At 43.2% G+C, this 12,105-nt stretch overlaps 1 protein-coding gene across 7 annotated transcripts in view; it reads left to right on the top strand.

Moving 5' to 3' along the window:
- PRMT9 (protein arginine methyltransferase 9) overlaps window positions 1-12,105 on the top strand; it is a 28,952-nt gene that overhangs the window by 15,805 nt on the left and 1,042 nt on the right. For 5 of the 7 annotated variants that reach the window (XR_012158587.1, XR_012158584.1, XR_012158586.1 and 2 more), the window contains 5 exons: window positions 1,864-2,047; window positions 2,449-3,157; window positions 5,581-5,734; window positions 6,242-6,364; window positions 6,583-8,904. Coding sequence is in view for 1 of the 7 variants with exons in the window: in XM_073341302.1 (XP_073197403.1) it covers window positions 1,864-2,047; window positions 2,449-3,157; window positions 5,581-5,734; window positions 6,242-6,364; window positions 6,583-6,798 (1,386 nt within the window). In the remaining 6 variants the exon portion in view is untranslated. Of the gene's footprint in view, window positions 1-1,863; window positions 2,048-2,448; window positions 3,158-5,580; window positions 5,735-6,241; window positions 6,365-6,582; window positions 10,171-12,105 lie in introns of those variants that run through there. The other 2 variants (XM_073341302.1, XR_012158588.1) reach the window with 2 other exon arrangements.

Here is a 12,105-nt window from a genome sequence, read left to right as displayed (position 1 = left end):
ATTTATTAAATGTGGTGTTACATGTTTGTCCATATGCCCTTGACCTACTGGCTCATTTTTACCACTAGAATTGCAATATATAAATGAGTTGTAACTGATCAGATTTCAAGTAAAATTATAGGAGTGTATTTGAATTGTTGAGGGTGACACAGGAAAGAGTATTTTATATTTAAAGTCAAAATATTACCACTTAACAATGAGCTGCTAATAGATGGCTGCAATGGAGAATGGGATAAGTCACCATTTAAACAACTCATGATTTATTTCCCCTATGGAAACCATCTTGTACATCTATATTTTGACAATGTAAATAGGTTTATTTTTGTGTATGTGTAACGCCCACAGACCCTGGTCGTCAGTGGGCAGGATGGAATTGGGGACCTCTGGAGCTTAGTGCATGAGCCTCTACCGCATGAGCTAAAAGCCAACGGGCTCTTAGCTAATGCTGTAGAGCAGACTCATTTTTTCTCTCTCTCTCTGGTCTCGGTGCCACTAGAGGGGGCAGAACACTACACCCAGAAGGTGTGTGGGTTACATATGCACCAAATAGAGCTGAGTACGTCTCTGAGCCAGTGATAGCCATGCAGACTGAAAGGGCGATACATTTTGATGCTGGTGCATGTGTGTTTTTGGCTTGTTGACCCATGGAGAGGAGTTTGCACCAAAGTGGTGAGCCAAAGCTGAAAATAAATTGTTATATAGATAAAATCATTCTTGGCTACTGATTTGGTTGGGAATTGCTATGTTCTGTATCGGTAACTTTCCCTGTTCACCTTACCTGACATCTAAGGTCAACGAATGAAGTAAAGCAAAGCACTTGAATATATTACAGGGAACTATGCTGCAACAATCTCTAATGTCTTTTCCAGCTCTGGCTTCTCTGATAAACGATTAGTGTCTTGTCAAATGCTTAATCTTGTACATATTGTTCTCAACTTGTGCCAATATATATGTTTTTAATCTTACAGAATACATTTGATAAGATCCTAGAAATAATGTGAAACGCTCAAAACATTTTATTACCTAGATCAGTGTTTCCCAAACTTGGGACGCTGCTTGTGCAGGGAAAGCCCCTGGTGGGCCTGACCGGTTTGTTTACCTGCCGCGTCCGCAGGTTCGGCCGATTGCGGCTCCCACTGGCCGCAGTTCGCTATGCCCGGCCAATGGGGGCTGCGGGAAGTGGCGCAGGCCGAGGGACGTACTGTCCGCCGCTTCCCGAAGCCCCCATTGGCCTGGAGCAACGAACCGCAGCCAGTGGGAGCTGTGATTGGCCGAACCTACGGACGTGGCAAGTAAACAAACCGGCTGGGCCTGCCAGGGGCTTTCCCTGAACAAGCAGCGGAACAAGTTTGGGAAACACTGACCTAGATCTTCAAATAAAGCAGATTCCAGCCTTACTGTGTGAAGAGGTATAAATACAATACACAGTAGGTGAAAACAAATTTATTCATTTTTATTTGTTTGGAACAAGTGAATACTCATGACTGTGCAGCTTTTTGCCACCAGCAATCTGTTGGCAATGGAATTACCTCTCCATACACTGGCAACTCACTCGTTTTTTTCTCCTCTCATGCCCACTGTTGGTTCTTAAATAGTGTCATTCAAACATATTCCCTTTTAAAAAAAAACAACAACATAAAACTGTTGACACACTAACAGTTGGGAGCAGGGGTTACATATCAAAGTACAAAATTCAGAAATTCAATTAACTGCTTCTGGGGTTAATTCTAAAAACAAGCTCTAAATTTACGTTCCCAACAGTAAAAAGGAGTCTGACATACATTCCATTCTCAACATTAGTCAGCCATCATTCTTGGGGAAGAGGTACTCAAGTTTTATTTCTCTATTTGCTATCATGGTCAGGAACTGAAAAGCCTGGCAACCAGGAAGCCTTGCAAGTTCAGCGTACCTGTCACTCAAGGAGGTATACTGGATGCTATTGTGGTCTGGTTTGTACTACAACTTGATGATGAGCACAGTCTATCTACAAGTCCCAGTGAGGAAACTTGCTGGGAACAAGCAGTCTACCCTGTGCAGGGCCTTCCTGGTATGTGGATTTTCCATGGCAATACTATTAACTTTTTTATATTTTGTTTATTTGATAATAACTAGTCTTAAAAAGATGCTATCAATTTGCCTCAGAGATAGGGGAACATATTAGGGAAAGAGGACAATGCATCACTAACCATAGCAGCATGTTTCTCTTCCTCAGTCTCCCTGAGTGTTCCTCGCAATCCTTACTTCATTATTAACTTAGTTAGCCTTTCCCCACCCATCACTGTCCCTCTTCTCTCCCTCTTATGCTATATCAGTAGTTTCCTCATAGTAGATGGAAAATGGCTCTAGTGTAGGTTTTGCTTCCTAAAACCACAGATTAGGCATTTGTATGAACACTCCCTTATAATTTCTGAAAGTTACTAATGTACCTTTTTGTACTTTTTTGATAAGATTATTCTGTGAAACCTGGAGACACTGTGATGATGGAAGTATGCTGCCAAGATTGCTACTTGAGGATCCAGAAGATTTCTGTTTTAACTTCAGAGTATGGGATGGACATTGAAAGGGAGAACACACTGGCTTTGGGCAATGAGGCTGAACTATGTAGTGCTCTGGCTAGTCTTCAAACTACTAGCACACCGGATGGCATGGGGCAGGAGTGCATGCTGGAATCCACTGAAATTGCACTTCTGAACAACGTGCCATACCATGAATGCTTTAATGCTGCCATTGGCAAAGTGTTGTCATCCTTGATCCCAACGAGAGAATCTCTGTCAATGGATGTTGATGGTCACGATAGAGAGATGAACTTTGAAAAGAGTCAAAACAAGAACTCCTCGTATACAACTCATGACCCTTTGTATGTATTAGATGTGTCCGAGGGCTTTTCGATTCTGCCAATAATTGCTGGCAAACTTGGACCAGTTAAAGCTTACAGTTCTGTTGAAAAAGAGCAGCATCAAATAGCCCTTAACATAATTTCAGAAGCCAACCATTTCCCTAAAGAAACATTAGAGTTTTGGCTCAGCCACTTGGAGGATGAGAGTGTGGTGTTACAGAGACCCAAATCAGACAAACTGTGGAGTATTATAATTCTGGATGTCATAGAGACTTCAGGTTTAATCCAGCAGGAGGTGATGGAAAAGGCAGCAATATCCAGGTACTGTATGACATTTATAAATCTTCTCAAGGTGAGAGAGAACCTCCCCAGTAATTCCAAGCTTCAGCCAGTCTGACTGAAGCTTGGAAGTATTTTGGTCAAAGACAATCGGTTAAATTATTCCATTTTTATAGAAATTTATCACTGTGATTTAAAAAAAAAGGGGGGGGGGGATCTTATGCTTACCATACCAGAAATCTAAACAACAATTGTCCTGATGCTGTTATCAGCAGCATGAAATTTTAAGAGATCTGAGTGATAGAACAAGGTCAGAATCTTGTACATTTCAAGCTGCTGTGGAACAGACTGAAATTCTTAGGAGACAGATACATGTGAGCTAGAACAGAGACAGAGGGAAAAAAGGGATAGTGAACAGACGAAAAGGTAACACAAAGCTAGAGAGAAATGAAGAAAATACAAGACAAAATAATAGAAAATAGCAAGAAGAGCAAAAACAAACAGTGGGAGGAATATTAGAGAAAGAAAGGATGAATTTTCAGTTTTAGAGGGCTTTTGTTGGGGTGGTGCGGGGTGTGTGCGCATGTGTAACATTTTCATCTATTCATCCAGACTTTTAGTGAGGTCAGGATAATAATATCAAGGGGGCGTGATTTTGCTGTATCAGCCCTTTTGGGGAAGTTGGTTCTGATTGTGTCATATGTACATTCACATCAGTTGTCAGAGACTGTGAAGATGTGGCTAAGGAAGTAAGTCTCTCTCTTTTTGCCATTTGTTGTCCCTGCTAGTGCCTTTGTAAAGAGACCTCTGCTAGAAAACAAGGAGAACACAAAGTCAATGCAGAATTAAATGCCTACTTGCTGCTGCTCTTGACAGCTCAGCAGTCTGTGTCAGGGAACTGAAGAAGCCTCTGAGTCTAGCACAAGAATACTGTTAACTTTGTTTCTTATGTGTATTGAGAATGATTTTGTTAAATATTTAAAACACTGCTGGCATCCCACATGTGGGTGATTTAATATAATTAGCACTATCCTGGGCACATCATGGATTAACTGAATTCCTGCCATTTTCATTCTGCACAAGGGATTGACTCTCAAGCAGGATTTCCTGAACAGTGCCCTAGTGATCTCTTTCCCAGCTTATGTTGCCATTTTTTCACAATCCTTCAGTATTGTCTCAGGAGTCACAGTGTTGTAAATAAACCAGACCTTGTATTTGAAGCCTTAATAGCCTATAACACCATCTTACTGAAATAACTACATTCTACATAAGAATGGCCATGCCAGGTAAGAACAGTGATCCATCTAATTTAGTATCCTGACTTCGACAGTGGCTGGTGCCAGATGTTTCAGAGAGAATGAGTAGAACAGAGCAATTATCATGTGATCTGGTCATCCAATCCCAGCTTCTGGCAGGGTAGTGGCCTGGAAGGGTAGGGCTTGGACTGACATAGAATGGCCTGTCTCCAGTGCTCTTCCACCTGACCTGTCACTGTTCTTCACTGGGTATTTAATATTTTGAGTTCCCCGAGTCAAAGATAAAATGTCAACCAGCCTTCAAAGAAAATGAATCCTGGTATAATACAGTGTGGAATTTGACAAGGTATTTTAGATTAGGAGTGATCTGAAAAGCTGTTAGGCCCCAATTTGGGGAAGCATTTGAACACTTCTGACTTCATTGGAACTTAAGTACCCATTCTGAATCAAGACCTTAATGCAGTCAGTTTATTTCAGGGATGGGCAAACTATGGCCCGCGGGCCGTTTTAAGCCGGCCTGCGAGCTCTCGCTGGGGTGCCGGGTCAGGGGCTGCACCACGCGTCTCAGCCTCGCTCTGGTGCTCAAGCCGGGGCACCGGGTCGGGGACTGCACCATGCGTCTTGGCCCTGCTCTGGCTCTGCAGCCAGGGTGCCGGGTCAGGGGCCGCACCATGCGGCTCCTGGAAGCCGTGGCATGGCCCCGCTCCGAGGGTCACGGGCCACTCCGTGCCTAGGAGCTAGAGAAGGGATAAGCCACTGCTTCCGGGTGTTGCTTGAGGTAAGCGCTGTGTGGAGGCTATACCCCTGAGCCTCTCCCCACACACCAACCCTGATCCCCCTCCTGCTCTCCAAACCTCTTGATCCCAGCACGGAGCATCCTCCTGCACCCCAAACCTCTCACCCGCAGCCCCACCCCAGCTCACACACCCCCAGCCCTGATCCCCCTCCGAACCCCTCGGTCCCAGCCCAAAGACCCTCCTACACCCTAAATGCCTCATCCCCACCCCCACCCAGAGCTTCTGCACCCCAATTTTGCGAGCCCAATTTTGCGAGCATTCATGGCCCAATTTTGCGAGCATTCATGGCCCACCATACAATTTCTATTCCTCAATGTAGCCCTCAGACCAAAAAGTTTGCCCACCCCTGATTTAGTTTCTTACTAGCAGGAGAACACATTTTGGCAATAAACATCTCTATCTCTCTTTATAGGTGTTTGCTTCACTCTGGAGGAAAGATATTCCCACAATACGTGGTGATGTATGGGATGCTCGTAGAATCGCAATCTTTAGTACTTGAAAGTGCAGTTCAAGGGACTGAACCCACACTTGGGTTTAATATAGCACCTTTTATCAACCAGTTCAAGGTAGGAAGTTAGCAACATGCTTCAATATCAAGCATAGCTCTCAAAACCCATAAATGCCCAACTGAGGGCCATAACCTCAATATAAGGAATTTAAGAAAAAGCAGTGCTGGAAGTATTAATGATGTTGGATTAATTTCTTCAATATATTTTATAACTTAAATTCTGTGCATAGATACTGATGTAAATTTACTATAATAGAAGTCAAGACACATGCTTCAGGTAGGACAGAAGTGATTTGTGATCTGATATGGAGAGCAGTAAAAGCGGCTGCTACTCTGAAACCAGTAAAAGTTATGACTTCCAACACTTCAGTGTTCAAAAAAACAGCTTTGGTAGGAGACTGTTTTCTTATGCAACTTGTGTCACAAGGGCCAGATTTTAAAAAGGATTAGAAGTGATAGTTATTTTAACAGTTCAGTTCCTTTTGGAAGCAATGCAGTAATTCACAAATTGAAAGTTGCTGTTGTATAATTGTTAAGCCTGAAAGCCTGGTATATTCCTCCTTAGGTGCCTGTTTGTGTATTTTTGGATCTTGCCACATTACCATGTGTGCCCTTAAGCAAGCCAGCAGAGCTGCTAAGACTAGATCTCATGAATCCCTATTTGAACAGCTCCAATAGAGAAGTAAAGGTAAGTTGAACGGGCACAATTTTTTTTCAATTCCTCATTACCATGGTTGAAAAATTCAGTACAAAAGCTATTTCAATGCAAGCCAATTTGAAGTAGATTTGAACAGGTTTGAACCACTGTATTTGATTTTTTTGGTGATCTAGCCACTGCCATAATACAAATAAAATCAGTGAAAAATTAGAGTTCTACTTCCTTACAGAACCTCTTTTCGTTTTTAGGTGCAAGTTTGTAAGTCTGGCCAAGTCACTGCCATTCCATTTTGGTATCATATACATCTAGATGAAGATATTTATTTGGATACGTCAAGTGATTCCTCCCACTGGAAACAAGCTGCAGTTGTTCTTGACAAACCGATCCAAGTTCAGCTTGGAGATGAACTTGTGCTCAATGTTCAGCACTATAAAAGCAATGTCAGCATCACAGTAAAGCAGTGAAGAGTAGTCACTTGGAAACTGATTGATATGTTCAAATCAAAGAAAATTATCTATGCACATTAGCAGAATGGCTCAGCATTTAAGGTGTTTAATAGAAGAGCATAAAATCTAGGTTTTATGTTTTGGCCCAAGAGGGTTTTTTTAAATTGATTTAATTTAAAAAAAAAAAAAAAAAGAGGACCTACTGATGAACTACAAGCCATTATGCAAGGACATTTTGAACTGTTATAGTGAAGTTATGTCTTCCTCAGCAGCAGGAAGCTTCATTGTTAACTGAATTGATTATTTCTCCAATTTTCCTTTGTACAAGCTGCAAAGGAAGCTGTAATTTTTGTTGCAGAGATGCTCACAATTTTTTCTTTTTGTGTAAGGTGCTCAGATACCTTAGCAGTAAGCACTGTATAAATATCTACATACATAGAATGCAATATTGTGACACAATTAGATCCTCCCCTCAATCCCACACCTAGTTTGTGGCCACTATTTTAAGTTGCATAAAGCTGTATTAAGGAGGCAGTTTTAAAATAAACTCGTGAATGCCCTACATGGTTATGTTCCCTTCTCTTAAACTCTCCCCCCCCACACACCCCTCCAGTTGTAGATCTTACTATGTATACATTTATTTCTCACTGCCTCCAGGCCCCCTGGGTTTTGTCCTCCTGAGTCTGCACTACCCCTACAATTGCAGCAGCACAAGTTTATTCACAGTTGAACTTACTCTTAAGAAACACTTGTCAAAGTCATGAAGCTGTTGTGCAGGGTAGAAGGATAGTCATGTGGTTAAGAAACCAAGACTCGGGAAGTTTAGATGAACCAGGAACTGTACTATTGTGAACTTTGAGTCACTTATTCTGTCTCACTTTACCCATCTGGAAAATGGGGATACTAGTTCCCTACCTACCAAGTTCATCAAGATTGTTAAATGTTCAGTATACTCAGATTCTGTGGTGGTGGGTGCTCTTGTATGAGGTTATTTTGCTGCTTAGAAAAGAGTTTTACAAACTCTTAAGTCCTGCACTGGAATGCACCGCTTGACAAATGCTTCACTACTGTGTAAGAGGCGCATGCACTAGCTACAGTTTGAGAAATGTTAACTTTGTTACATGGCAAAGATTAAGAAGTTGAGGTACAATTGAAGGGAATTAGAAAATTTCAAAAACAAAGGCAAAAAATAGGGTAGGAAAGAAAAATAAGCTGTCTTCTCAAATTCGATGGCAAGAAAGCAAAGACCAAGACAGTTTTTCCACATTAAGATTCTAAAACGAAACCTATTGTCACTATTTCTTTGTTTCCTGCTCTAAACAGACTGTGGACCTTAAAGAAAGGGAAGAGTGCATTTTTTATGTAGTAGAAAGAGCTCCAGATATAGTTCTTCAAGCTCTGAGCCATTCCATACAAATAGCAGCTTTTGCACAATAAAACACTGCTTTTATTAAAGGTAAATCTGAATTCTCTGCCAAAGCCTGGCTATTCCGACCGAGCAAAGAAGTCTGAGAGTGAGTTTTTATGGACAGATTAAGTTGCAGTGCTTAGTCTGCCTTGATGTCTTCTTTCCTCCTGTGCAAGGGAAGGATACAGTTATAGTTTGATTTTCACCTGTGCCAATAGTGTCAGCACATAGTGTCAGCTTGCTTGCATATTTATACCTGCCTCTGGAAATTTCCACTACATGCATCCAACAAAGTGGGTATTCACCCACGAAAGCTTATGCTCCAGTACATCTGTTGGTTTATAAGGTGCCACAGGACTCTTTGCGACTTTAACACTGTTCAAGGCTCTCCTTGGTGTGTGGAAGAAAAGTCTGGCCAAGTCACTGCCATCCCATTTTGGCTTCTGCGTCGCTGCATATTCTCTCTGTCCACAGATTCCCAATGGAGAACTGTTGCAGGTGACAAGTCCGTTGGGCCTGCTAGATATGATGGCTGGCTACCAGAGGGATGCAGTCAAAGGACCCAGCCAGGGGGTGGTTGGACCGTGGGACTGCATTTCAAAGAGAAGTGGAGGCAACAGCTTGCCCCTTGATGGAATGGCAAAGAGGTCTCAGCAAGGTAGTCTATCCCAGGACCATGACAGAAGGCACTGACTCGCCTTCAAGTCCATAATCAGGTACCATACCCATTATTTCTTCAGAATTAGAAAATAATTGGAATAAAGCCCCCTTCCCTCTGTACTGCAGAGGAACTTCTTCCCTGCTCCAAGACATAGAATTGATTCCACCTCTTGAAGCACAAAAACTCTCAGGGTGCAACTATATGATCTGGAGATGAGAAGTTGCCTTCCCCACCACCCAAGTATTTCTTAAGAATCCCAGTGTCTAGCACATTGTTTTTGAAGCTCATTTCCCAAGGTTTACATTAGTCAGGTCTCCTGAGAAATGTTACACACATTTCCACAGTACATAAACATTTGCACATCTAATACAATGAACTCCTAGGAAATGTTCAGCAGACACTTGGAGATCCTCCAGTGCCATGGGTGATTTTATAATAAGAGGATGGTGAAGTGAGAAGCAGAGTAGGGGTTGGCAGCACCAGTCAGTGTTACTAATGCAATTGGTATTGAGTGAGTTGCCAGCCTCACAGAGTCAGTATTAGGGGCAGCTAGTGTCCTTTCCTGAGACAGTGCCTACAGTCTAATACTGGTCTTTTTTAGGACTCCGGTGGTACTCACTCCAGGTCAAAAAGTCCCCTTACACTGGGGTGAGGTGTGACCATAGCCTCTTCAAGCTTGCATCTGTGGGGGGAGGAACAACGTTCCTTGCTGCCACTCTTATGGTTTAGAATAGGACCTGGCTATCTTGCCAGGGTCATCTTGGAGAAAGGAGCCACATTTCACTAGAGCACTCTTGGACCCAGAGCGTTCAAAATGGAGAGAGAATGGCTTGTTTGCTAGGTATGAGACAAACCTCGATGTAGAAGAAAAATTTGAGGTGAGTGCCACTAGCCTTCTGTGTCCTTTTTGAAAGATTTTCAGTTATATGTCCCTTACCCAAGAAAAAAAATCTTGTGGCAATCTTTAAGCAGCATAGTTATTTCACAGTAAAGCCAGTTTTTAAAGCTGGGATACTTAAGTTTTAACTGAGTCCTACTATAAGGGAAAAGTTTCTTCTGGAGCAAAGAAATAAAAAAAAAAAAATCTAAATGCTGGTTGGCGCACACACTCTACACTACCAAGCCTAACATATCTCATGTACTGTAATGCTGGGGGTTGAATGAAGCTTGTGAGTGTAACAGCCACCCTTCATTCAGGATAAATATAAGAAATTAAGATCCTTTATGGCAGGGGTGGAGAACCTTTTTTCTATCAGAGGCCATTGGCCCACAGAAAAAATCAAATCACAGGCTCCACACAAATAAAAAGCAACTTAATTTAGATTTGTTTGGTTTTTTTTGGAGAGAGGGAAATATAAAACATTCCATGGGGCAGGGGTTGGGAACCTACAGGCCAAATGAAATTAAGCAATGGGCTAGATATAGCCCATGGGCCATATGTTACCCACCCCTGCTTTATGGAAGAAAATAGCTAAAACAATAGGAGCCACTGCCTGAAACACACATGCCACATGCAAGGCTAGTCAGGCATCTAAGCTATGTGGGTGGAAGTTTCAGTGGGGATTGAATGCAAACTAAGTGCTGGGTATTGCTGGATGGAATTGTGGGGATGTGTGTAAAAAGCAGCTGAGAAAAACACAGAAGGCAGCAAGGAAGCACCAGGGTCACAGGAGCACATCTAGTATGACTGTGTATTGTGAAAAAGCTAAGAGCTTTTGTGTAGTCTTCTAGCTGGAAAGTGTCTTGGAACAATGAGCAAAAAAAAAGTCTCCTGTTTGTTTACAAAGAACATCCAAAGTCCTCCTCATGAAAAGAGAACTGCATCAAAGAAAATACCTGACTCCATCATCAGTTTCTCCTCCTAGTGGAAACAGCCCAGAAGATCCCCAAGGATGGCTAACTACTCAGTATTGCTATCCCTTTTGACCTGTAGCCAGAGATTTTTGGGGAAGTGCTTCAAGCTGTAGACACTGCTGGTGTTCTGCCCTGCCACTATAGGCAGTAAGAAGGAATTGAGGAACAGTTTGGCCCAAGAGCCACATCGGCAAATAGAAATTGTATGGCAGGCCATTAACACTCACAAAATTGGGGTTGGGGTGCAGTTGGGGGTGAGGGCTCTGGGGATGAGGCGTTTGGGATGTAGGAGGGGGCTCTGGGCTGGGACAGAGAGGGATCAGGGGTGCAGGCTCTGGGATGGGGATGAGAGGTTTGAGGTGCAGGAGGGTGCTTCATGCTGGGATTGACAGGTTTGGAGAGCAGGAGGGGAATTAGGGCTAGGGTAGAGGGTTGGGGCTGGGGAGAGGCTCAGGCGTGGAGGTTCTGAGCAGCACTTACCTCAAGTAGCTCCCAGAAGCAGTGGCATATCCCTTCTCTGGCTCCTAGATGTGAGGCCCCTGACCCGGTGCCCCAGCTGGAAAGCCAGAGTGGGGCAGAGCCACATGGTGTGGCCCCCCACCCAGCGCCCCAGCTGGAGCACCGGAGCAGGGCGGTCCCCGACCTGGAGCGTTTTAAGCTGGCCCATGTTTTAAGTGGAGTGAAAGAACAGGGCCGAGCTGCATGGTGCAGCCCCTGACCCGACTCCCTGGTAGGAGCTTGCAGGCTGACTTAAAATGGCTGGATCTGGCCCATGAATGTAGTTTGCCCACCCCAGTACAGGAGCATGATGATAGTCAGGGTTCATGCATGACCTCATTGGCACTGCTAGCCAAATGATTCCAGTCTTGAGCACATGTGCACCAGAAGTGGAATAGTGCTGAGCTGCTCCTGCAGACTTTCACCCATAGCCTAGCAAATTAACAGTGAAGGTGAGGGGTCTCAGGTACTCCTGCTAATGCTTTTGGGGAAGTCAAATCCAATGCAGAAAAACAGGAAAGAGTAAGTGAAACAGTGAGAAAACTATGATGGACAAAATTGTTCCAGATGCATAATCTGCTCTGGACTTCTAGTCCTACCTATTCAAAAAACTTTAAAAATAGGTTCATCAAGGAGATTTTCTACACCAGTATTGGCAACTTCAGTAGCCATACTCTAAACAAGGCTCCTGCAGCTGAAGTCTACAGCCCCTGTAACCTTGTCTACACTAAGGGTCTCTCTATTGCTAACTATATATATTTTTTAAGAAATGTTCCCTAGTGTCTACCAGGTTTCAGCAAAGCAGTGCTGTTTAGGGATGTAAATGTTGGTCTAAAAAGTTAACCGTTAAACAATTAAATTATATCAGTTAACTGAGGTCGCTCCAGCTGGCCTGGTATGGCAG

Source organism: Lepidochelys kempii, chromosome 4 (assembly GCF_965140265.1).
Source record: "Lepidochelys kempii isolate rLepKem1 chromosome 4, rLepKem1.hap2, whole genome shotgun sequence".
NCBI lineage: Eukaryota > Metazoa > Chordata > Testudines > Cheloniidae > Lepidochelys > Lepidochelys kempii.
The sequence above is the reverse complement of the archived record's forward strand: the minus strand, read 5'-3'. Positions and strand labels throughout refer to the sequence as shown.